This window comes from Bombus huntii, chromosome 12, assembly GCF_024542735.1.
Source record: "Bombus huntii isolate Logan2020A chromosome 12, iyBomHunt1.1, whole genome shotgun sequence".
Classification (NCBI taxonomy): Eukaryota; Metazoa; Arthropoda; class Insecta; order Hymenoptera; family Apidae; genus Bombus; species Bombus huntii.
Genome location: NC_066249.1, coordinates 4,863,308 through 4,890,789, shown reverse-complemented (window position 1 = coordinate 4,890,789; position 27,482 = coordinate 4,863,308). Strand labels below are relative to the sequence as shown.

At 48.2% G+C, this 27,482-nt stretch overlaps 2 protein-coding genes across 3 annotated transcripts in view; one reads left to right on the top strand and one right to left on the bottom strand.

Annotated features, from left to right (window-relative positions):
* The window catches only part of LOC126871696 (nephrin-like), a 253,004-nt gene that overhangs the window by 143,495 nt on the left and 82,027 nt on the right, over window positions 1–27,482 (bottom strand). Inside the window, exons 1-2 of one of the 2 annotated variants that reach the window (XM_050630775.1) lie at window positions 22,319–22,448; window positions 17,360–17,489 (exon numbers count right to left, since the gene is read on the bottom strand). In XM_050630775.1, coding sequence (XP_050486732.1) covers window positions 17,360–17,489; window positions 22,319–22,433 — 245 coding nt within the window. In that variant the 5' untranslated portion in view covers window positions 22,434–22,448. Of the gene's footprint in view, window positions 1–17,359; window positions 17,490–22,318; window positions 22,449–27,482 lie in introns of those variants that run through there. The other variant, XM_050630776.1, reaches the window with a different exon arrangement.
* LOC126871717 (glucose dehydrogenase [FAD, quinone]-like) overlaps window positions 18,586–27,482 on the top strand; it is a 35,628-nt gene continuing 26,731 nt past the window's right edge. The window contains exon 1 of the mRNA XM_050630839.1: window positions 18,586–18,591. The gene's annotated coding sequence lies outside the window, so the exon portion shown is untranslated. The remainder of the gene's footprint in view (window positions 18,592–27,482) is intronic.

Sequence of the window (27,482 nt, the reverse complement as noted above, 5' to 3'; positions counted from 1 at the left end):
CGGAAACGACGGAAATCTCGGAAGCGTTCAACGGCGCGAAAATCGAAGGGGGCGACCTTTCAGACCTTCCAGTCGACGATTACACGCACTCGTATAATAGGGAGCCGACACTCGGTGCGAATTCTATGCTGCCCGTCCGGTAACCGAAAGGGGCAAAAAGGAGAAACGGGAAGAGAAGAGAAAAAAAAAGCGAGAACGGCGCGCAATCTTGCCGCTCTCGCGGCTCGGATACTTTCCTCGAGGACGACGATGACGGTCCGGAGCAAAGCGAAATGAAAAAAGAGGAAATAAGGAAGCGCCGGGGTTAGAGGGGATAAGAGGAGAATGGAAAATGCGCGGGGACGAAAGAGCGAAAAGGAGAGGAGGCAGCGGTAGAAGATGCTCTCGAGGTTGGCCGTTCCAGGGCGGCGCGACGATTTCCGGATGATTATTCTCTTGGTGGCTCGGTTTTTCGCGAAGGGTACCTATTACGAGGCGGCTGTGTGAAACGGTTGAAAAGAGGCCTGCCTCGACGGGGTTAAGATCAAAGGAAGTGGCTCGAAGCGGCACTGAAGGGTCGCAGACTGTTACTGGCCGTAGGAGAAACGAGCCAGCGAGCGGTCGAGCGAGATCCGTTCACGCTGAATAAGGGGGTGGATTCAGCGGCGAGCCGGCAGGGTCACCGTGAAAAAGGGCGCCACCGCTACACGTATTCTGCACGCAACGTTTGCCTAAACAAGCCGCGAAGGGCCAACGAGAATCCGATTACATTCTGCCCACTGACTCGTTCTAACCGAGTGACACGCATCGAGACGTCTCCAAGGACGACCACCCCTGCTTACTCTCTTGCCTCTGATCCCTTTTCCTCTGCAAACCGCCGTTGGATAGATCAAGATAAGGACGAGATTCTTTCTTTCAGATTCCAGCAATCTTTTCTCCTAGTTTATACATTCTACGGAATCCTGACAAATCTCTTTAGGGAATATTGATTAAAATGTAGTAGTAGCCTCTGTCCAGACACTGAGTTATGTACGCCTCTTTCGCTGTACATAATTCGAGGAACGTGGGAACGTGACCCAACGCGACCCCCGAGTTTCCGCCTCGAGATACTCGATGCACGTAGAAGCCATCGTGAAACATACTTCCGCGGAAAGATCAATTTCTGTTATGAATTCCGAGTCGACGGTCTTAACAAGACATCGCGTTAACAGCTTCTACACATACGACAGAGTCTGTACGAGGGACACGGATCGATGTATATTTGAATGAAATACATCTGGATGCAGATAGTCGGTGGAATGGCTTTCCAACGTTAAAGAGGGTTTGAGAAGCAACTCGGCCTGGCCGTCCTTTAACCCTTGGACGTCGGGCAGAACCGTGAGAACCAGTCGAGAAAAGCAACCGTATGGAAAGCGGATCGAAGACCCCCTGCAGGTTCTCTCGTTTCCGGTTAGCAAGCGAATGCAAGTATCGAAAGAAGCGGAGAAAGTATACGTAGCTGCGAAAGCTATCGTCCTTCCCAGCGAGAGCAGCGTCCTTAAAATACGCTGCCCTGAAAAAAACTGGAAGGTTACGTTTACTTTTGTGCCGAGATCGACCCTTATCGGTAGCCAGGGAACTGCTACGGGCTCGTTTCATCGATCTTTTTCCTGGCAAGCAAAGAAATGTCCTCGTCCTCGACAACGTTGGGTATTGTTTGCCGAGAGGACCGGCCTTATCGTGCTGCGAATAAAAAGAAGCAATCTCGCAAGTTTGGCCGACAAAAAAGTTTATACGCGCGCACGGAAGGGCCCGCAGCGATTTCTCCCCCGCGCTGCGTAAAATTCAACAAGAGAGCAAAGCTTGCTACCGTTTACTCGATAAATTTCGTGAAATAACTGCCCTCGAGTTCAAGCTTCCTCTCGGACCTCCAATAGCCTGCAGGTAGCCTTTGAAAACGGGACTGCTCTAGCGGGTATAGCAGATGACCATCCGAAACGCAACGCCTAACGAAATGGGAGAAACGGCCAACCATGGGAACATGGAGATAAAAACGAGAAGCGTGGAGATAAAAACGAGAAGCGTCGCGGTACCGTAGAAAATAATCATCGGCGATCCGTTGCACCGACCTCATCGATCGTCGAGAAGCTTTTTCGCTGGTTAACTGAGAGAAGATAGGCGGCAAGAAAAACCGAACAACGACGCGATAATCGACGTTTGACAACGAACGCTTTTCTCCTTTCGCCGGGCTCCGTTATCCTGTGGCTTATGTCGGTCATATCCAACAGAACGGCAAGGAAGTTCGCGATAAGGATAAATGTACTTAAGCGCGCCGTTCTCTGTCGTTCGTAATCGCAGCTGCTATTTAGAACTTTCTCGTCTGGAGACGCTACGACGCTCGATTACCTCTTGCAAAATACGACGATTAAACGAATCGACGATCTTCCAAAAACTTCTATCGACTGCATCCACGGAGCGTGGGGATACGTACGCCGGTGGATGTTAATTATCCTTTATCGGTCAACGTATATCGCGTTGGTAAGCTCGAAAAGGGAAGCAACGTTATCGCTGTCGCCGTCGTCGTTGTCGCACTGGTTATTTCAATTCACGCAGACACTGGCCAAGGCAGATTTTCTCGGCTGTCAGTTTTAATCATTCTTTAGAGGAACATGGCGCGCCAGTGTTAAACCGTTCCGTTTCTTGGTACATTTATGCCAAAAGCGTTTATCGCGAGCACGCCACTGTCGTATATCTTTCTGACGCGCTCGAAGCGTTGTCCTCCGCTACAGATACATTCCTCAGGCTCATTTAATTTCGTTCACATCGCGCCGTTTATTTTTGCCACCGCGCTTCCGTTCTCTTCCGTCCCATCGTCCCATCGTCCCGTAGTCCATTCTTTTCCCGCTGGCCTCCGTCCGCGTCAGAGGAAAATGTAACCAAGAACGGAATGGCCCTCTTTGCACCTGCATCTCGGCAATGCGGAGATCCATAACTCGTCGGTCGAGGGCAATTCGGTCGATTCTCTGAATACGTAATTGCCTCTTCCTCTTCTGGTTTCACCGCACGTTCTTCTCCCGTCGTCCCTTGTCTCCTTTCCTCCGTCGTCTCCTCGTCCCTCGATGTGCCGACGTTATTGCGTCGCCGATATCTTTACGGAGAAAAAGATAATCTCGATACGTTCGCGAAACTTTTCCACCGGTCCAAAATCCTGGCGATCGTCAGACAGTCCCGTTCGTGAACGCGATTTCACCGTTCCAACGATCGATTTTCCCAAGATATTCGCTTGCATTCTCGTCCAGGCCACGCACGTCTTCTCCTCGTAGGAATCACAAGCGTAACACCGAGCTACGTTTCCTGTTGTTCCTATACTTTCCTATATTTCCGTGCATTCGCTCACCTAAAGCCACGTAGTCTATACGTCGGCTTCCGGGTAGAGACATATTTATTGCGAACACGGGACCTCGTTTCGCAGGAAGATGTAAAAGAACGAAAGGGTGCGTCCGTTAAAGGGAGCAACGGCGAAACGAAGAAGGGGTTTCAGAAAGATGGTGTCGTGTGCTCTTTGACAAAGGGCAGCCGGTATCACGGCATTATCGTATCCCCGATCGACCAGGCCGGGTCTCGTACAGGCTGCGTCGACGTGCTTCGTAAATATCGGGTTACGGGCGTGCAAAGACCAAGATTTTACGGGCAAACCGGTCGTTATTGGTAGGCGCGGCGATACGATATGTCAACGAAAAATCGGCCAACGGCACGCGTATGGACGTAAGCGTGAGTGCGGTGGTGCGTATGTTTCTCAGTCGAGATTGTCGAAATCTTTTATTCTTATTGCGCATCGATCGGTTCGCGAAACAACCTGTTGGCCGTGCAAATATTTTCGTTCAAATAAGTTATTTACGTTGGCGGTGGCGCGTGCCCGCACCACGCACCAAGGTATTTGAATTCGAAAGGCGATACCGGTCGTTTCGAAGCTCGAGATGTGGATTCGTAAATATCGAGTTACGCGCATCCAGAGATTCGGGATTTCATCGGGGCGCACTTAGGTAGTTATTAACCGTGTATAGGAAGTAACGAGCAACAGAAAATCACGTAGTCCCGATCGAGTTACGTGCCACTTATTTCTTTCCCTATTATACACAGCTCCACTCCGTTGCAGTTCGAGCTGATAGTTTATGTTTCGAACTTTCGCAATTATAATTCTCGTAGAACCGCGTCGTACATTATGGTAACGCGCGATACTATCCTATGTATCACTTGTAAATTGTCCAGCCGTTTCAGCGTGGTCGTAGCAAGTAACCGCAACCCGGGGAGAAGGTATATATACTCGTACGCGCGAAACCGACACAGGAATCCGACTGCTTCCATCGGCCGATTCCCTCGATCTCAGTGTAGTGTTGTTGCGCTTCGCCAGAAATATTTTTAGTTTCGAAATTTTCGTGGGAACGTGTACGTCGTAGATCGCGAGTGTATCGTTGCTCCCAAGCACTCTGGAAAGAAGCTACTCGTCGAAGGATTCCGAATTTCTTTGAGAACTAACCTCGCTTCGATCCTGTATGGTCTGCGAACGATCTTGAAGAAGCGCGTACGAACAAGTTCTTCCACCGTGTGGATAGTCGGCGGGCTATCGCGATTCGCGGATCAAGAGAAGGAAATCGGATTAGCCGCGGCTGTACCGTTCGTAAAGTTTCCAGTTGCCAGAGAAAATAAAGACCACGGATCTCCCACGTGGGAATCGTTCGTTATTAGCTAGCCGGCAATAAGTTTCCCTTATTGCCGCGTAAACGATGCACTCGCTGGCTCTACGGTGGACTGGCGCCGCAGAGGGAGAGTTTAAGGGCTGCTTCAGGGCCTCGCTAGAAATAGAGTAAGCCACAAAGCTAGAGGTACAGGAAGAAAGATACGAAGGGGGTGTTTCGAGCGGATAATATACAGGCACCATTTTTAAAGTTAAGTATCGCCAAGCAACGCGATTTAAATGGAGATGGACGAGAGACCATTGCCGGCTGCGGACCGGCTTTGCCACATCCTCCGACTCCGTACCACCGGTCTCACCTCGTCGTGCAGCTTTTTTTATTTCTCTCGCTGTCCCTCCGGTATCGCGCTTGTTTTCTTTCCTCTCCCCTGACCCCTCCTTTCCCTCTCTTCGTTAGAGTCCCTTCTCCCTCTCTGCCAGTCCGATCTCGCAATTTCTCACTATTCCGTGTCTCTACGTTCTCTTTATACTCCCTCAGCAGAAGATTGCAACGACCCTCTTGCACTCTAGTCGAACGTAACAACCCCTCGTGACATCGTCGATGGTCTCGGCAAAACGTTTATCCCAGAACGAAGCGGAAACGAAACCCTTTCTGTTTCAGTATTTAAACTCGCCGGTCGTGGAACCGGTGTCGTCGTGTATCGAACAATACCGCCTCCTTTGTCGCGGCATCTTTTTTTCTCCACTTTCCGACCATGGATAATGAACGATTGCCGCGCAGCCGATAATAAATGAACGAAACCGCAGCAGCTTTTTCTTTCCGTTCGGTTGCATCGCGTGGAACGAACGTTTCAACGAACGCGAGACGAACTTTCGTCCGCGGGCTGAATTTCATCCGATCGAACGGGAAAGTATAACGTTACGTGGGGCAAAGCGTACGCGGAATATTCGTCATCCAGCCGGTAAATTACAATGCGCCGTGTGCAGTTCATTGTACGAGTGGATGCGTCTATATACCCGCTTTATTACGTAATTTCAGTCGGCAAATTATTACAATTCGTCCCGGCGGTTTGCACTGTTAACGATGTTTGTATTATACGTACATAGCCGCGCGGCAGGGCGGCATTGTACGCGTGAACGAGAGGCAAATAGTCCAATCGATAGATGCCCGCCTTTGGTATTCAAATCAAACACTTTGGGCGTATCTACATTTATAAACGTCTATTATCATTCGCTGGATAATGAATCGCCAATTAATTACCATGCTCCAATCAATGGTAGGGCCGACAACGAAAGTACAACGGGTCGGTTAGCATTTCGTTCGCGTTTACCGACCCCCAGAAAGACGTCACGATTTTTCTATTTCCATCGAATCGATCGCGCCACTAATCTTCCGATTTCCTCCTCTCGAGCCGATCGCGTGACAAGCGTTGTACCTTTGCACGCGATCTTTCGCGAATGTGCGAAACTTTAGGGAAACTACGGTGGTCGACGTACTCTGATAAAGAAAGAAACGACATTTGTGACGTTAACCAGTTCGCGAGCTGGGATCTCATCGAAAATTCTATCTGGGTAGCGCAGTCCTAAAATCATCGTGGACGTTGATGGGGTCGTTTCCGCGCGATTAGAGTCAGGAAAGGACGAGGAAGAGATTCGCAACCAGGAGGACCTCCGTTTACAGCGGTGTCAGCCGGCGGTCGCGGCGACCGTCCGACCGCAGCACTGTCAACCTGCGTAATTAATCCACGTTTCAGCGGGCCTGAAACGCCCGACAGCAGCCTAAGATTTACCGCAGTCCAATTTTACACCTGTCCGTCATCCGAACTCGCGACCAGTTACCTTTCGCTTAATGAAATTTGCTCGCTTGGTAATTATCAGTGCTTCGCTCTGGGATTCGTCTATCCACGTCATTCTGGCTCTCTGGGCAAGGCGATTTCTCGTTCGCAGTTACAGATCGACGATTAATTCTGTATCCGTTGCGAGGATATTCGAGCGTCATCGCTCGATCCATCCAAGTCAAGTTGCCAGATCTCTCGCTCGCAGAGAGTAACTACTACTCCTTACGTTCGTTATACACTGCTGGCAACATTCGATGCGAGATAGCTTGCGAGAATCGTCTTTGCACTCGTTCCGAACCTCCTAACGTTCATTTGTCATGCTTATTTCCGCTTATGGGCTTCTCGGTAGCAACGATGCTTAGAATATCGACGAGCCAACTAGCAATTGGCATGCTGGAATATTCGCTTCTTCGTTCTCTATCGCGCATTAATCTGCCATGAATCGAAATTACGCACGAGTGTACGAACGCGATCGCAATTTTCGAGCATCGTTGATCTTTTCCATGGTGTAACGCGAAACCGTTTGAAATTTGTCGCGATTTTAACCGGTCACGTCGGATTCGCCATGCACGATTCGAATGTTAAAGGTCGGCGTAAATTTGCACCGCTGTGAATATCACGGGATTCGTTTCCTCTCGTTTTTTTTTCTTTTTTTTTCAAATCATCGATCCCGGCGCATTCTACTTCAGTGGGAGAGGAACGTTCAAAGTTGTTACGAGTCTCCAAAAGCAATCACACGGGAAGACGATGGATTTCGATGAAACAAACTTATTTTCTAAAACGTATTACGCCAAGCAATCTGCGTCCTTTATTTCCTCGAGTCAATATTTCCGCTCGCTAGACCCGACAGTTTGCAAGGTTATTGCAACGTGGACCAACCGAAGTATAACCGAGTTCATGGTTGTCTTTAGAGTCGTTCGTAGCGGCGGCGCTGTACAACTTTTGATTGGAATACGCTTTTACTATTCCCTTGCAACGCTTTGAAACAACTTAGGTCCGCAAAATCGGTGCTCGTTACGCTTTCCATCGTTTACAACAACCATCACTGTGGCTGATGCACGGCCGAACGAGTGAAAAGGACGCTGTTAGAGCCGCGTGACGAACATCGTTGCGATTCGGTCTTTCGTACGTCGATACACCACCACGAGCTACGAAAGATTCCCAGTGAAATTTCGTCGAACGCTGTGTAAATGTCAAAATCGTATGAAATGTTTGCTGTTCGACATTGCCAACTTCCGATTCAAAAGTATCCAGCTAAGTATGCACTTCGCTTTAATTTCACGGAAGGAAATTCATAGAGTTTAAAGATGCTTTATTTATCCATCGATTTGAACCAACCGCGACTCGTTTGCGTAAAAGTTAATTTCAATATTCCTCGTACATTTTCCGTTGCGGATTTATCGATTCCGTCTGGCCGCGGAACCAGGAATTTGATATCTGATTCGGTGTTACGCAGCTGTTATTGTTACTGCACCTGTACTGGCTCGATGTTATTGCAGTCAAGCTGCCATGATTGACGCCGTGAAAAGCCGACCCAATGAAATCGCGGAAAAATAATGCTCGGAATACGACACTATACGTGTCGACGCACGGTCGACTCGCTGATATTTTTGCCGCGCTGCTAACAGTTCGTCCTACGGTTATACAATGGACAAAGCAGAGAATAGACCTATCACCTTATGGGACTTCGCATCACGCAAATTAAAATATCGATCGTGGAAAAATTCAATATTTAGAGCAACGAGTTTAAAAATTATATTGAACTTGATCTCGATCTCGCGATAATATTCCTGCACGTGCGGTATAAATCTCTCTCTCTCTCTCTCTCTCTCTCTGTTCAAATTTGCTCGTATGGACGCTGATAACGTGTAGTATAGCAGCTGGCATCTGCAGTGTACTGTAGAATTTCTGAAAGTTGCATGTGGACTTTGGAAATCTAGAATGGATTTCGAACGATTGTACGTAAGTCCGGCATCTGCAATTCATTCTACATCTTGCTGAAGGTTCCTTCGGGATTTTAAAAATCTAGAATGAATTTCAGATGCTAGGACGTAAGTATCATGTGCGGAATTTATTCTAGAAGAATCCTTATGGGCTTTGGAGAATATTTTAGCAAGCAGCTAAGGTCCGTACGTCGTGCGCGTCGCGCAACCGCATAAATCGTTATATGTCAATATCCGCGGCAATCCAGCAGAAAATAGATTTTAATTTCATATATCGAAGTACGCGAGTTATTCTAAAATACTACGCCGGCATTATTGTATGTAACCGCAAAATTTCAATGGAACACAAATGTGCAGCAACATTCCGAGATGCATTGTGTTGCTACAACTCGAAACATTGATGCGGTATTGCGACTCAAATTTCGTTGATAAACAGGAATATTTGATCTAAAACGTAAGTACAATAACATCGTGAAAACGTACAAGAGTCAACCCCGTATTTTGTGTTATACGTATGTGCCTAATACGAGTTCGGATTAAATGGTGTGGGTTTATTATACGGCTCGTTTATTCGATTACTACGTCTGCAAGATTTTACATTATCGTTCGATGTAACGTCCGCACGGATAGCTTAGCAGAAATAAAATCGACGTCGAACGACACGCAAGAGGGCGGCGACTGGATGATCGCCGTTGAAAATCGTATTGAATAGAAGCGAATCGGTGTAAAACCTAAACGACTGCTTTGTAGCAACGATACACATCCCTACGGGCGCGTCGTTATCACGAGCGTCATTACAAAGCGACCAAGCACATAATGGTCACGAACTTGTAACGATAACGACGTTGCCGGGCTTTTAGCCGACTGCGCGACCATCTCCTTACTATACGAGCTAGAAAGCTCCGAATGGACATTGGACGTGATAATGCGCGAAAGCCCGTTTGACGATCTCGCTCGATTCTAAACACAGCTGTCGTTGTACAGACACTCGGCGATACACGGCCCGTCTCGATGCGATACGTACACACGTGTGTACCAAAGGGTTGCACGACACTCGTGGGATGCGAGCGTTCGCTCTCATGAAAAGATGACGGGATACCGGATAGAGGTCCGCGAGACGCGATTCCGGAGTCTCGATGCGCGCTACAACGTTGTTAAAATTTATGAATAATGTAGCAGAGTAATGTAGTTTCCTAGTAGTTCGTCGAAAGTAAAATCGCTACCGTCTTACAGAAATTTCACAGAAAACACGATGCTCGCGACTGTTGGAAATTCGGCCGATGAATAGCGGTGGTTGCGCGAGATGGATGCGAAGACTAGGAAAAAAAAAAAGAAAAAAAAAGGAAACGACGACGAGCAACGATGCAGACGAGCGTACGCGAGCCGCACAGGAAACCAAAGGGAAAGTGCCTTGCACATTGTTGCTGGGACGGTAGAGAACAGCCGGTTTACGCAGTGTAAACGATCTTTCGCGTTGTTTCGTGGTTTGCAGGAAACAAGCAACGTACTAAAGCGTTTTACGACCGGCCTATACAAATTGCAACCACGTTAAAACAATCTACCGCGTTACAATTACAGGCGCAACGAAATCGCTGCTCCGCGCAATCCACGGATATGAGCATTGTTACACGGCTGGCTCGCAGCAACGCGGATATTGCCGATTTACGAGCTCTTCACGATCCGCGGCTAACGTCGGGGTCGCCTGTCATACATCCCCTCGTCGAAAATCTATATTTTCCGAACGACGGAATTTTCGTTATCCTCCGATACGGTCAACTCCGGCCCGGCTTCTCCAGCGGTGCTTTACGACGCGCCGAATACCCGTTCATACGAGAAGTAATTGCGCAGGTGGAAATTAATTTTCAGTTGGCCCGTTGCCCTACGTGACTTCGATGCTTCGCATTACCCGTCGAATTCCGCTGAATGGAAAATCAACCGCCTCACGATCTAACATTACTCTACGGGAACCTTGGTTTCAGCCGCGACAAATCGCGATGGAAAATTTTAGAAACGTTCGTGTTTAATGATATTCAGACGAGGATTCGTCGCACGGAAGGTCGCGCATAGTTTCGTAATAAAATGGGATACGCGCGATTCTGTCTGGAGCGTGGATTGATTTTGAGAGAGCAAGCTTCACAGCTTTCGCAGCCATTATGTGATTCAAATCTCCATATTATTCTATAATCTATTCGCTAGAATAATAGCGTAGGCCATGGCGATTAGAGTCGATCGCATGCCGACCGGAGGCTCGTTCGACTTGCACGCCACCACCCACCAATAAGCACCCTTCGGTATCGTAGTTGCGTACCTTGCGCACGTGCTTAAACGTACACGCTATCGTCTAGCGGATTTGAGCAGATAGTAGCATGCCAACCGATATTTGCGTCTTCCGGCGTCTTCGATTATTATCGTTCTCTCGAACGCCATATTTGCTCTATGGCGTAAACACTGTCGTAGAGAGTGATAAAAAGACGCTGGAATATCGGTGGTAAGAGAGAAGGATAGGAGAGAAATACATAGAGTCGAGGGATGAACGACGACACGGCACGTCTGATTTATGAGCTTCGTAACCCAGACGAGAAGACTGGATACCAGCACTGGCATGCAACGCCGGCTTCTTCGTCTTGTGTTTCATCATCTTCTGTCTCTATTGCGCTATTTAATCCACGTTTAGACTTAACGGGATTAATTTTGAAAACATGAACATATATCAAAGATCATGGAAAATAAGAACAATTTTCGATCGTCAAGCTGATTATAAAAATCGAGTTCTGACCAGTGGATGGCATAAAATTCGGTACAAAAAATGTAGTTTTCAAATGATTTGCTTTTTCGTCGATATACGCGAGATCGGGAGCATCGATGAATGATGAAGCACCGGCGGAATGTTTTCCACGTTGCCTGCGAGGCGACATTAATTTTTCCACCGCTTGCACGATCGCTAGCCTACCTAGTTGCATGTAACGCTTCTATAATGATTTATACGTGTATAAGCTATGAAACACCGATAATTACGGTAATTGCAATTAATCAGATTTATGTGCGTTAACTATAAATCTGATTATATCTGGATATATAGGTATAGTAGTGGCAAAATCTCCGTAAACGTACTAGCCCCGATTCTATCCGAATACAAATTAGAGCGTGAACGCGACTGAACCGACGACTCTCGTTTGTTGATCGAGTCGTGTTTGCCACGATGGAATTATCGGATTCTTACAGTTCACGACCGGCTGAAAAATCTGAATATCATGAAGAACCGCGTGGTCCATCGTACGAACTCATTCTCATTCTTTTCCGCCGTTTTCTTCGCGCGACAGCGGCGTATTCGTTCGCAGGAATCGACAGCTGTGACCAAACAGCGGACGTGTGCGAATAAAATTTTCAGTCGCGGTCCCTTGATCCCTGACCGAGGAAATACGACGTCGACGATGACTCGCGCTCTTTTTAAAATTTCGAAGGAAACTTTCCTCTGATTTCCTCCTTTACGTCGATCGAAGGCCCAACCGATCTTGCGGTTTGCAGTTAAAACGAATCGCGGCGAGACGATAATTGCGACGAACGAAGTTAAGCGAAAACCGGACCGGGGACACGGAGAAAACGAAAAGGGATAACGAACGAATGAAATTTATGTCCGGTTTCGAGGTCGTTTCGCGCGACATCGGATCCGCTGCTTTTCGATCGAGATTTTCAAATGGAATTCTCAGCGAAGCAATAGGTTCCGACCTAGGAATCCGAGGGCAAGACCGAGGCCAGAGATCCCCGGTCAGTTTCGACCCGGCACGTAATCCTCGGACGAATCCCCAAGACCAACGGTATGCTTTTGCCGGAAGCCCTTCGTCCACCGTTCGACCTTTCCTAACCGATCCGAGCACCGGCTCGTTCTCTTTCTTCAGACAATGAATTCGCTCCTAGAAATTTCACTCTGTTTGCCGAACACTCCATCTTTATCGTTTAACGATCGAGTTACTGCGATCGTATGCTGCAAACTTTTCGCGCTTCTCCTCGCTTCCTTGCCCCTAACAAACTTTTCTCTTTCCAACTTTCAACTTCTTTTTTCCGATCCTATCGAGGACAACCGTTCTCGTCCTAAATCTATTATCCTTGTTGTCGCGTGTACAGGCAAATCGATATCTATTCGCCGATCGCGCTAAATCCATCCACTCACGATCGGTTGGCTTGCGGCGAAAAAACGTTTGCCACTATCGTCGCCAATGTACGGATATCGAACGTTATTCGGATTAAGTTGGACGATCGGTGGTTTCTCTTGGAGCTTATACTTCAACGGTGAATCGAGAACACCTCGGAGACGCCTGAGGCAAACGGGGTCAGGAAGGAGGTCTCGGGTCAAGATGGGGATTAGGATCTCCAGGGGTCACCTTGCGAAACCCGACCTAGCACTATACGTCTAACCCATAAATTATGTCCGTCTAAACACACAATTCCTCTATGAGTAGCTGTCTAGAGATGTTTGAGTGGGTGGAAAATACGAAGAGAGGAACCAAATATCCTGTCGGTGCCTTTTGTAATTTCCATTAAAACACGCTGATAGAGTGGCGAACAATCTCGTTTGTTTCTCATCGAGGAAAATCATGGTGCGTCGAAATTTGTGCTAGGTATCAGATTATCCGAAAAGTGTCTCTCTTTCACAAACGTGTTTTTCGTAACAGTGCACCTTCTTACAAACGCAAAATCAGGTCTGTGAAATGTCACGGTGTTTATCTTGTGGCGGCACTCGGAAACAATGTATATGGCCGAAACGAAGTGCCTGATGAGTCAACAATATCCCAATGTTCGAGAAGAAGACGTGCGTGGCAACGGTCGCGGACGCCTAACAAACGCTCGGATAGTGGGAAATTGAGGGGCGACAAAAAGAAAAGAATCGGACCCCATCGACAGTTAAGTTTGAACCAGGAAGCGATAAAGTCGAGTCGTAACCGCGCAGCGAGATTGACCAGCGAAACCGAAAGCGATACGCGACGCTATCAAAAGAAGACACTTGTTAATAAATATATCGTTAACCTAAGCACCGAGTGATTAGTAACCGAATATCACCTGAATCTCAACGGAACAAAATGGATCGTACGTAATTAGACAAAGTAATGTAAAACAAAAAACGTGTGTCTATTATTTCCTCATAAAACGAAAGAAACTTTTCGGAAAACCTAGTACATACTGTTTGGTTACCTGCCCCTATATCTACGCCTACGTGTTCCCGTGTCGTAAACGCTCCTTCTCTTTTATGGCATGTGATATCGTTTCTTATTTCCTGCTCCAATCGTACGTTTTTCTCGGATGATATTTTATACAGACATTCATTGTGAACGTCATTTCTGATCATCCACTCGAGAGAAAAATGTCTCGCTGAACAAACCGTGTTTCATAATTTTCATCGCTGTGATAGCGCGATAAGAAGTGGTTTATAGCGTAACTATATAGTCAGTGAGCTATAGCGTCGAGCGTTATTTCAATGGACGTGTCAAATTTATTCAGACAAAGGTTTCACGTCGTTAAGAGGATACGCATAAATATTTGATAACAGGATGCGATAGGAAGCGAACTCGATAGGAAGAGGGTGCGTGCGTGTATCCTTTATCGGAACCATAGGTTTGCTAAGAGAACATACAGTGTGTGTGTGTGTGTATACAGCTATGCGCATAGTTCACATACCGACCCTTCCTCGCATGGTATGTTATAATTAGTGCTGTAGCGAGCGCACGCAACATTGATATGTCCACGAGCTTCCGAATACTTCCTTAACGAGATGGCTTTGTAAACAACGAGTTAAGTCTTCGCGTGCCTCTTCGATCTGTCCTTTTCTCTCTTTTTCAGATCACCGAGCCGATTAAATGTCGTCGTTGAAATCGAGTTACGATGTTCCAACGTACCGAGCTTTTTGAATCGAGGTCGAAAAAACGGTGAAATCTAATTGTTTCCATATTTCATATTCCACGCGGAATGGCAACGCGCTTGCCCTGCAACGTCCATCCCGATAGAATCGGCCCTTTGATCAGCCATCACGGGGCGCAAGAAAGTCGGGCTGTCGATTAAATTTGCATTTAGAAATCCGATTATCGCGGATTCAAATTTTTTAACGCGGACAGCCGGGCGTGGTAAGCAGCGACTGCCACCTAGGTCGGCCGCTTTTAAATTCAAATTCTACGCGACGTCGATTAATTACAAGACGTCCACCAAACGCAGTTCTATACCCCCCGCGGATCCAAACGTCACACCGTGTTTCTCTTTTCTGCCTTCCTTTCTTTTATCGCGTCGTTTGCACGAGCTCGCGCTCTGCCATCGTTTCCTCCGGTATTTGCAAAGCCTTGCACGCAGTCGCGATACGCGCGACAAACCAAGGTGCGAACGGTAACGGTTTCGCAGAAGGCGTCGAGGGATGAATAAAGGGGCGAGTTAAAGCGCGTCAAGGGAGTGTCGTTTCCTCTTGCCAGGTTTCCACGCAATAATCGTTACCGTGAATAGTTCGCGACCTACCTCGAGAAAAAGAGTCGTCGAATGTCAACGCGCGCCCGGAGCGTCGCTGCGAGTTTGCTCCAGCTACGTATCTCTATCAAAGCGTGGTAACGTCACGTCGCGTCTCGTCTAATCGCTACAACGTATCGCGACGATCTTTGCGCACCTAATTTATAGATGAGATCGTAGATCTCGCGGTGGCTCCCGATTGAAACCAATAACTCGAGCCCAGCGGATCGAGAATATATCAATTAATCACGCGCGGCGTGCAGAAGTTGGCGCGGATCTTCCAATGGCGCAGTTACATCGATGCTGGTACAGCGAAGAGGCGTCGCGACGGTTATCAATTATTCGCCGATAAAGCTGCCATCCAGAAGCTGCTCTCGCTCCACCCACGTCGGTGCCCCTTCAGACACCGATGCAAATTTATCGACGCGCTATAATTACGTGCCACGAAGTTGATTGTGCGTAGCTGCGGTCCTCATTAGGCGTGTACGCCTTACCGTTATGAAGAATTCTGATCGACGTATTGTCGCGCTTGTCCCTTTTATCTCTCACTCGCAAGGAACTAGTTGTACAGCGTAAATGGAAAGTTTGCAAGCCAGCTAAACGAAAAACCGCAGCTTTCGACGAAACATCGTTGAGATTCCATGAAAATTGAAAATTTATTCGACCGTGTCCGCGGTAAAGTATCGAGAAGCGAAGCTACCGCAAAAATAAAAAATGACAACGATAAAAGATCTGTGCGATAAAATCCGACCGCGTCAATTAACGCTGTTCTTTTGAAACCGCGAAACGTTGAAAAACAGCCACCGAGAGGGAAAAAGAAGGGGGTGGGGCAGAGGGGGAAAAAAAGAACCTCGGCGATGTATTAATCGCCAGGAACCGTTTATTTCCTCGGGCATTCAGCAGTCTCTGGGTAGTTGAGGTAGCTAACCGCTTGAAAAATGATGCAACATCGTAGCGTCAGCAGTGACGGTGCCGAATTCTAGAACCACCGACGAAGAAGCAAACCGCGGCAGGCATGCAAGTTTAATTGCGAAACTTCCCAAACTATCGCGAATTACGGGAAATATTGAAAAACGCCAGTAATATCACGGCCGTCCGTTCGGTTTGCGGCTGTTCTATTTTTATCCAGGTATTCGGCCTGCGTCGGTCGAGATATTTGGCAAATAGGAACGAACGCATATATACGCGAGCAGCCAGAAAACAGGCCGCGGTCGTGATTAGAAGATTCAGCAACCGGAGATAAAGATCATCAAAACCGTAGACCACCGGTACGTATCTGCCTCTATACTCGTCGTATCTCGTGACCGTGACACGATTAAAATTGCTTAATGATCGTTTCAAAATAATTCAGAATTTCTCGTTTCGTTTAACCGAAGCGGGTTTTATCGATAAGAGGTTTTTCAAACAAATGCTACTAAACCTAGAGTCTGGATAAGAATTATCGCGCGGAAGGTACCAAGTTCTATTTAAATCCAATGCGGTACGGTACACGGTTCGTTAAGAAAAATCATAACGAGTAATCGGTCGAGATAATTGTCAATTAAGAGGGATTCGTGTTTTATTCGATTGTATTTCCAAAGAAATACCTTGCAGACGTCATTTTGACCTATTGTGTAGCACCTACTCTTCGTCTCTTTCTCCTTCTTCTCCTTTTTCTTTACTCTTTTCATCCGAGCGAGAAAAATTATTCCGAACGCTGTAGCTGCATTTAAATTCACCCCTTCCACTGATCTGGTTTCCTTCCAATTTTCAGGTTCATTAAGGAAAATTATAGATACGCGATCGAGCGAAATAATTGTCAATTAAAACGTTTCGTATTTCATTGATCCGCAAGTTCGAAAGGGTCGCGGGCGACGGCCAGCTTTTAATTAATAACCGTTTCAATTAAGACGCGTCCAGTCGTTTAGCGATCCGACGTGACAGCGATAGCGGCGACGTATATGGCCGCGTAAAATTTTGCTCGCGGGAAAGAAAAACGCGGAACTGCTGCGGGCAACAGCAGGCCTTTATGAAGGTTCCGCGGTGGCATTATTGCGGCCAACTCGCAAACGGGAGAAGCTCGCGGTCGCGTCCGCAAAACGGAATGCAGAAAGGAATTTGGAGTTCGAGTGGCAAGAGGCGAGCGAGGAACGAGCAGTGACGTACGTTTAATAACGCGAACCGGCTTGTATCTGCAGCCGTCATGGTGTACGGGCATTGTAATGGGAAAGAGAGGGCGATCCGACCGGCGCCGTTTACTGCATACTAGTCGCGCGAGTTGCGAATTCCTCAAGCGCCATGAATTTTTCGTCACCGCGGCCAACCAAAGCGGCAGGTCGTCGGTCGTCGAGACACCGCACGGATTTCAGCGTCGCATCCTCCGACACAATCTCGCTCGATCGCGTAAATTAACCAACTCGCCAACCATCTTATTACGTACTAACAAGAGCAAAGATGGAATCACTCACGTATACAACGGCACTCCAGCCTCGTTCTTGAACCAAAAAACCATGTGCAGGCTGTCCTCTCCGGGTGGAGTAATGTCGCATGGCAGTTCCGCTGGTTTTCCTTCCACGACGCTGATATTGACCAATGGTACTGCAAACGAAAATAGACGGATGGTATCGTTAAAAGGTTGCATTCGTTGTCGTTACTCGATTTCGATTTCGATTTCGCGGCCGAATTGGAAGAAAATTCGAGCGCAAGAGAAGATGGAGAGAGTGGACGAATATCCGGGCCGCATTCTTCGATAGCGAAAATCCGGATATTCGGATGCAAACACAATCGAACGAGGATGATGTTGGCCAGCGATATGTAAAGTGCACGCGGTATAGGATTAAGAGATCCGCTTATGAAATTCGGTTTGGACGGACTGCCGTAAACTAGTCGTAGCATCCTGCTTGCACAAGACGATCTTTCGAGCAGGTAAATGGAAAGCTCGAAGGTCTGATCATACGGAACGAGAAAATCCTTCGGGAATTTCCGGTAGGCTATTTCGAAGAAACGAGTTTCCATTCGATTCGGTCCGTTGCTTTCGTTTTCTCCACGCTGGACGATCGAAACAAGAATCGAACCTGCAACTATGTACCAAGCGCCACGTTCGTTCGAGAATTTCACCAGAGACTTTTTTTTTCTCTTCTCCACTTATATACGAACGAAAGAGACTCCGAGAGTGTCCGAGTGTCCCAGTTCGTCGAATCCGATTTGTCGCGGTCGTTTCACCCTCTTGTTTATCGAGCGTGACGCATGCCACGAATATGGACGTGGATGCATGAAAATTTCCGTTTATCGTCGATAAATCTTTCTCTCTCTCTCTCTTTCTTTCTGTCTTTCTCTCTCTTTCTTTGGTAAGCGATCGTTCGCGACGCTCGAAAACCTAAACCGGAAGGATTAGCTGGCGTTTCGCGTTTACTCGCTGGTTATAACAACCCCGTCTGGTATAAATATCGCTTAGGGGTGACTGTTTACCATATAAACGCCCCGGAGCTACGGTACTCATTTGAATTCTCAGTTTTTCCACGTTGTAACGAGCTCAAGGTACGTGCAACAAGCAGCAGTTACCTCTTCTCGGGTGGTAACGCGGCTGCTGCCACCGCCTCGTACCTACTTTCCACGTTAAAAGTAAGAACCCTCGGGAAGCTTCTTCCCGGATTCGTTATAATTTCATGCGCGTATTTCGCGGGTTTGCTTACGATTTAACGTTTGCTTTTAGTTCAGGGTACATGCGCGCGCGCGCTCGCCACCCTACTGCCTGGAATTTTTCATAAGCGTCACGCTTCTTCCCCTGCAAACTGTGTAATTTGATTAGCCCTGCGTCGCTGTTGCTCTTAACGGCTACATCGTCCGCGTCCTCGCGAAATTAACTACCAAAATGAGCGAGGTAGCCTAACGGCCCCGTGTAATTAACGACGCGGTCCGTCCGATTCTGCGTCGTATCCCGGGCGCTGCGACGCGACAGCAGCTGATCCTCCGTGGCCAGCGAAACACCTAAGAGACCTATAGCGGTTGCAGCTTAACTCTGTTGATTTTACTTATTTATAGATACGTCGTTGGACACGAAAGCGACCGCGCCACGGCCATCAATCAGCCGCGAACAGCTCGCGCGACCGCGTGTAGTTTAAATACCAGAGAAGCCTTGAAAGCCGTTTCGATTAATGAAATTCCGCAACATGGCCGCAATTAACCCTCAAAGACCCGAGGCGCTGGTCGAAACGTCCAGCAGCGTGCTAATGGCGGACGCGGCTCGTGTCGCATTCGAAACGCATTTAATGAATTCGTTATCGACCGGAATCAACGTTTGCCTCGGTGCTACGAACGCCCGGACGAAGAAGCGTCACGGCAAACTTCGAATTTGCATGGGTGGAATTTTCGAACGTCCTTTCGTCGCCGTTCTCGGTCCAGGGTCCTTTACCGAAACGAAACCTTTAACCTGCGGTGGCCTCGGTGTCTTAATTGAAACCGCGTAAGTTTCCTGATCACGGCGATTGAACGAAGCGGCGCCGATCGATGAAGGCGAGAAGCGTGACGTCGCGAAAGATTTCGAGTTCAACCGCGTGGAAAATGCAATGCCGCGGGCTTCTGTTTTCCATTAGAGTCCAACGGCACACGTGTCGTACGGAAGATTGAGCAAAAGTTTCCAAAGTCACGGGTAAAAAGCGAAACTTTTCCTTGGATCTTAGTAGAGCTTCCCATCCTGGCGAGTTTCGCGTCCAACTTTTCGGGTCGAACTCGTCGAAAACTTACGGCCACTCGTCATCGTTGATCACCGCGATGCTACAACAGGGCCAAGTATTTTCATAAATCTTCCACGATGACGCGGATTGATCGTACGATCGAGGTGCGACATAACGATTACGTTCTAATCGTTCGCAAGCCGCTGTGCGACTATCGCGCGTCGATTCGAATTCAAACGGTCCGATATCGATGCAAATTTCATGGAACCGGCGCAACGTGCGCTTGGCTTTTACGCGGCCCAATCCAGGCCGTAACGCCAACTTTGCCATGCGTTTCCAAATCCTCTCTCTCTCTCTCTCTCTCTCTCTCTTGCTCTCTCCTCTCTTTCTCTCTAGCTACGTTCAAGGCAAATACGCTTTTACGATATTTTCATCCTCGAAGACTATCGTCTCGCTTTGCTCTACCCGACAAGCACGTTCTCCACAAGTACAACTCGCAATAAAGAGTGAAAACTGTGACTTTGCATCGAGAAACTACGCGGAATCGTTTAATTTTATTCAAGCGCATCCGATGCATCGTTCCCGAGGCGACTGATACACCAACAATACAAGTTTATCCAAAATTCGTGCGACTGTTAACAGCAGGAATAATATTAATGATAAACGCAACGAAAATACGTCGAATACGAGACAAGTTTGGCCACCTGCTCGATCTACGTTCGGCTCGGTTGAAAATGAATGGAAAGGGAGAGACGGAGAACGGAAGTTACTAAGAAGCATTTGTCAAGCGCATTAACCCCACGATGCATGGCGGTGCAAGATCGATGATTCGAGTGCGACCCACGTTCGCCGAAGGACCATTCATCCTGCAATGTTTCCACGAGGAGTAGTCGAGACAACGAGGGAGGTAGAGCGTCGCGACACCGAAGGGATAATGGGGTTCGTTTTAACAAGGCAAACGTTACGATCGTCAAAAAGAGTATGCCATCTTGCTTGCAAATTAACTTCAGTCGGAGGACCGGTTGTTAGGCGCTATTATACCGACAATTCGTACAGTCGGATGGATATGCGACAGAACATATAGAAGGGTGAGAAAGGGAGGGGGAGAAAGGAGAAAAGAGACAGAGAGAATCGTAAAAGGGACAGGATAGATACGTAGGAGCGAACGACGAGTCCGTTATTTACGGAGAGTCGAGTGTGCTCGGTGCCCCTCTCGCAGTTTCCAACGACAGAACCCTCCGATGTGACCGACCGTTTTACACACGTTAAGCGACATTGTCTACGCTTATTGTCGTGCTTCGTCTCTTCCATATCTGTTTCGTACGGCGCGGCGCTAACTCGAAGGGGGAGGGCTATAGCAGAGGACGCGTAGCGAATTAGAGTCCTGTTAATCAGTTGCTTAATTCCTTGCGCAGGTGCGTCGCGTCGTCGCATTACGAGATACGAGGATCCGTAATTCTGCTGTCTGATTTTCTCTATCCTTCTCTCGTTTTCGATAGAGAAGGATCGTAATTTAATATCGGGCAATTTGTCCGACGTTCGGGAAAACGCGACCGACAGATTCGATAGATCCGTTTCGCTGTAAGAACGAAACGATGAAACAAACAGGAGGAGCAGCAGTCAGTTTATAAATCGTGGCTTGTCTTTGTCATCGAGGGAGATTCAGTGGAATCTGACGCATGGAGCCTCGTGTTGAAATTTTTCGTAGTCCCGGGAACGGAGAGGGCCATCGTTTAAAAAGGAGAAAGAGACGAGGAGAAGAAGCGGGGAGGGTAGAAGAGGAGGCAAAGATGGCGAAGAGACGCGAAGGGTGGCATCGGGGGGCTTACGCTTTATTGCGTATTTACATATTTTCACGGAATCCCCTCGACGTTTCATAAAATTCAACGTCTTTACAAGGGTCGGCGCGATCCCGTTCCCAGGACGCTTCGTCGACACTTTATACCTTTGAATTTCTGCGACAAAGATTTTCCCCCTTACTGGCAGTTAGAGTGGAGCACGAGTCGCTAGCGTTCCCTCTTATTTTTCGAGGGGATCGGTTCAACGAAACAGACCGACTCGCTCGCTCGGAGGAAAAGCACATTGCTGGATCGGGTGAATTTAAAATTGATCGGCGATGCTTTCGAGTATGTAAATCGCGTTTGGCAATTACCATCGAATATTTCGAGAATTTTTCACTCGCATTCTCTCGCTACAGCGAATGCAAAGCAAGAGCAACTGACGGTGGAAACTCGTAGATTGTGTTTCCGTCTGGAGGAACAAAGCGGAAAGTTTCTCGTGATACGGGTGTCGCGGTTCAAACTTTGCGTCGAATTTCGCGGCTCCGGAGTTAAACTCGAAACGATCCGGAAGATGCCGGGATCAAGAACGGATCAGAATAGCGGACGACCGATTCTCGTCGTACGGATCCGTAAAATCGAGTCGCTTTGAATTAATTAGGACGTTTACGAGCGCTCTGGTTCGCGCGGTATTTCAGTCGCGACTAGAGCCTCGTAAAATTCGACGGCAGGCTAAATTAAAGCCGTGACATCGCCTGGGGCGATGTATCGAAGTTAGCCTCGTAGGTTTCAAAAATTCCAAAAATCTACGGCTGATATCGTCGAGAGGGAAACGACGAACGATGGCCAAGGAATTTTCGAACCGCGAATCGAGTATGCTCTGAACGGACTGTATCGCGAGAGGAATGTAGTTTGCTGGCAAGCAGGCTAATTGAGATGTCGGCCTCTAGAGAGTAGAACGAATAGTTCAGCTTACCCTCATTTCCGTTTCCTCCCCTTCGAGATTCCCCGTCGAGCAGCCGGGGCGCGCTTAAAGCGTAACGACGTCGCTTCCGAATTATTAATAGCACCTTATCCCTTGGGAGCGCCATTGTTGTCCGAGGTCTAGACCCTCTCGGGGTCGTCTAGTGGGTGACGACTGCCGATGACGATTGCGCGAGACCTACGCGATGGATATAGAAACGTACACACCACTCCAAGGGGAGAGCGAAAGCCGCGCAGAGGGAAAGACGCGCGTCGAGGGATTTACAGTTGCGTTCGCTCGCTCGTCAAAAAGAAACGGTCGTCTTTGTTTCGAAGCGACAGCCACCGTTGACAAGATGTAGAGTCATCGAGCACGATCGCAGGATCGATAAAACGTTGAATACTGTAAACTTTATCGACGCGCATTGGCGCGCTGCGGAATATTAACATGCAAGCTTTCACCGATCACCGCGACAAGTTCGACATGCAAAACCAAAGAGTCGTTAATCGTGGTTCAGACGACAGACGCTGTAGCCTCGAGACTCGATGTGAAGTCATCGTTTAGGCCGGAGATAGAAATCGGGTTGTTGAGGTTATTCGATGTGTAAACAGAGAAAACTCGTGGATAAATTGTAAGACAGAAAATATATTTAAATAGAAGCGTAATTATAAGTAAGAATACAATTTGAGCAGGTCCAGATCCGCACGCTAGCTGTGTTACCCAATAACTGAAAACCCCGAAGCCAACGTCGCCTGTCTACTGTTTATGGCCTGTATTCGTCGCAGTCTTTTGTCTACACGCTGTCGATGGCTTCAGCGCTTGAGAAAACTAAAAAAAACCAGATGCAGAGTTTTCTTAAGGTTCTCGCCGTTGACGAGCGAGCGTTCGAATTACCGCGTGCTACGCGTCGTTGCGTTAAACTCGAATCGACGCTCATTTCGTTCGAAATCGATGAACGAATACTCGACGAGCGTCGAGTACGACGTTCTCAGGTTTGGAGCAACGGTTAAGAAGCTGGCTGAGTTTTCGAAAAGAGATTAAAACTATGGGCGAGGCTACTCGGCAGTTGGTAGACGGAACGTACAGCCTGTCCAACGAGGCAACGTAACGTTACGTCGCGTGGATGTCTGTCGCCGGTGTTACAGGCTGTGCAGTTGCCGTTGCATTGTGCAAAGCCGGCACCCGGCCGCGAGACACTGAGTTACGAGCCACGGAAGGGAGGTCGCGACCACGTCCGGTTGTAATGCAGTTTGCGCAACAATAGGAGCCACAATAGGCCAAGGGAGCCACGGTAACGTCGCTCTCCCTTCGGAGACGTTGGCCTTTGACCGAGGATCAAAGCGTTGTGCTCCCTCTCGAACGTCCGACCTCGCATTATCCTTGCTGGCCGCAGTCCTTTAACGGACGACTGAGATCGACCGAATTTCGCGGTTAATGAAATTTCCCAATGGCGCTACGCCGCGCCACACCATTGTCGTTTTTATTAGTTGGCGAGTTTTAGCGTTTACCTTTCGATCCGAGGAGGAATTCGAGCGTGCATGGAGCACGACGCGACCTGGCGCGCCAGTCCATGTTTCGATGACATTTTTCACCGGGGTCGCGAGAGCGTACCGTTTTCAACGAAGCGTACCGAGCCGCGAGCTTTCGCAAATGGTGCGAACAACACCGTTAAAATGGACTCTGGTAAACACCACGAGAACCAAAGCAATTTGATGGTAATTTTCGTTTCTCCGCGGTGTGCAGAGATACGATCGATGTGCTTGCATAGGTAGGACCTTATCGATCGCGCGCGAATTTACCTGTAATTATGACGAAACGCGATTCGGTACAGCAGGTCGCAAGTTTAACGAACTGGGACGAAACTGGTTCGAACGCGACATCGTCGATCGCGCGCAACCGAAAAAACTCCATCATTGGCACGGAGCAAAAGTTTGGTGGCAGCGATCGGCCAAAAAAGGACGCGCAAGGACCATCATTTGAATACCGACCGAGTTCCGGATCAGAATTTCAAACGAGATTTCTGTTTAAAGTATGCTTAATCAACGTACTTTTGCCGAAACTTTGATCGTTGCTCGTTAACGGATGTATTATACTTTGCTTTTTCCGGCGAGGTCGTTTCGTTTATCGCCATCGACGAGAAACTCGCGAACGGATCTCGTTTCTCGCCGTTTCCACCGTCAAGGAAAACTCAACGAACGAAAGAAGGAGAAGAGAGGGAAGAGAGCGGGTCGAAAGTTGATCGGTTTAAACCCGAGCGCGCGAGAAAAAGAACTATCGATTCCAGGCGACGAAGCTCATTGCGAACGGTCTAGGGCTACATTCGTATTTTACTTGCGACGCGACGATCGCGTGCGACTTCCCAGCGAAATCAATGGCGAAGTAAACGTGAACGTCGGTCGACAGCGTGAAATTGAATTAATCCTGAATTAAGAAATGGCGCGCAGGGTAGAACAAGAGCAAAAGAACCGCGAGACGAGCAAGAATTCCGATTGTAGGGAAATCGGAAAGTACCGGACGAGATGGTCGCGGCCAGAGTACGGATAGACTCCTCTCGCGAATGTTCTTAGAAAACTTTAAATAACGTTTGTAAACTCCGGCCAAAGTAATTCGCGTAAGAAAGCCAGATTCGGGACTCGCGGTGAGTGGCGAATCGAGTTTTCAAGTTGAAGAATAATATCGCGTTTTCGCGGACGATTATATTACGATCGGGTTGCCATTTACTCGACGTTGCTACATCGTCAGCAGGATGCCGGAAGTCAAACGATCGATTACAAAAGCCGACACGACGCGACAATCGCCGTGTCTGTGAGCTCTCGTTCAACAAGTTCCGTTGCTTTGCTCGTGAAATAATATCGAGAAATTAATCAACGATTTTCAACGTTTCCACCCGTTGAACGTTAATTCGTTTTCTGTTTTCTTCTGCCGAAAGTCAACGACGACCGAGTGGTTCTCTCGAGCGGATACAAACACAGCCACGTTGCCTTCCTTAATTAACTTACTATCCCGTTAAATTACGTTCTAAGTAATAAAGCGAGACGAGTTTCTTGATCCATCGAGCGCCCCGCGGTCGCTCGTCCTTCACCTTTGACTGTGATAGGGCACGGACTTTGAGTCGTGCTCGAACGAAACCAATTACTCGATCCTCGATTATGGATATTTGCTTGTCGCGCGCGTCAATACTGTCACTTAACAAGCAAATACCCAGATCGAGGCGAGTTAGATAGGGGCCGAATCTACATCATCAATGGACCACTACCACGGTGAAATAAACGCGCGCGACAATAGCGAAACGGTAAGCGTGGAAATTCTGTACGTGAAACGTTTAGCTGTTTCCCGATGATAGCAAGACCCATCGCTTTAACGCTTCGATTACTTGCCGTTTACAGCCTAGTGAAATTATTAGGGTTCATGGCGAGCAAAGTGACGCGTCCATCGCGTCCACGACATAATTAGCGCAACGACATCGTATTTCAGGATATGACGCGAGTCGTGATCGGCGGCAAACTATTTCCTCCCGTCGCAGAAACTGTAGGAACGTGTGACGTCGCGACACAGCGGTCGGAAACAAAGTGATCCGTAAATAGCGCGAAAAAGCTATTTCGCGATCGATTTCATTCGAATCTAGAACAACGACCATTTCCGTGTGCGACGGTATCGGGTTTCGGTATAACGCGCACCGAGCCCACACTCCGCCGGTTTTTCTCTCGAGCCGAGTCGAACCGAACCGAACCGAAAAACGGTGAACGCGAGCGAATTCGATCACGCGGTGATCTCCCGGTTTTGGCTGAACGCTCGAACAGCGACATCGCGCGTAGACTGTGGCTGCGATTCGACGCGCGCGATATCGCTTACTTTTTGACTCGGCATGCACGATGCACGCGCACAGCTGCGGCTGCCTGTCGAGTTCCGACGGAAGTCGATCCCGCGCCAGCGAACCGTATCGCGTGCGACATTTGCGGCTCGTTTTATCCAGCGCTAACGAAACGATTCGTCCGAAAGGGAAAATAAGCGCGAGAACGTCGAAACTGCGTTGGCCAGGCGACGCTAATACGACGCATCGCAACCCGGCAAAAATCTTCCGTCTGCGGGGGAACGACGATGTTCGATCGAGCAGCAAGAGTTTACCAGCCGGTGGTAGCGTGCTAATTAAAACCGTGAATAATTGACCGTTCGCCGCTTTCCAATAATTAATTCCATCGTCGGTGATAACGTCACGATTCATTCCGTATGGAGCGCAGGGAAAACGCAACTGGATTCGTGTGGCCGCGACACCCGCGTACCGTCTCTCGTCACCTATACGCCGCACACACGTCGCCGCTTTATCCGCGCTTCGATATTCCTGACACGCCGACACGTTGCACACCGTTTGTACCGGCCGATTTCCCTACGTATCGACTCAACTTGCGCTTGTTATTTCCATAAACTAATACGATCGTTTAACGGTCTGTCAGTTGACTGAGCTTCGTGTCGCACCGTGCAACGCATCGTACTATATGGAAAATTCCCAGTCGGAATCGACGAGCCACGACCGCCAATCTATGCGCGGTAACGTTGCCCGTGAAATTTTATCTTTCGACTAACCTTTATCGCGGCCTTCTTTTTCCTTTTGTGCGAGCCATTCGGCTCGATCGGCGGCGCTTGTTTCAAATAATTCACGCGCGAGTCGATCGGCTTTACCGCGTATTATCTAGGAGAACGATGTGGCAAACAATGTCACGCGTTTCCATCAAAATATTTTTCCTGCTGACGGCCCTTGATTAATATATACTGAATAATATATTCAGCTACAAAAAAAGGCATTCGTTTATTTTACGACCTTGGGGCGGAAGATAAATTACGAGAAGCATTTGCAGCCAACCAGGGGACGTTGACTGTGATTTTGCGTTGCAGCGAACGTAAAGGATTACCGCGTGTACCCGAAATTTCATTTCGCGCCTGGTGCATTTCGAAAGACGCTGAAATTTGCAAGACTATCAAACGTGGTCGCTAAATCGCGCGCGAAAGAGATCTCGTTATGTTAATGAGATTTTCGTGCGGCTAATAAGCGCGTCAATCGGAAGAAAAGGCGCCCGCGTTCAGCCGCCGAGTCCGCAGGAGAACGACACGGAAACGAGTTCGCTCGTTTCCGAGAGAAGGGGTAACCGCGACTCGATAGAGTGGCAAATGCGAGGAGAAA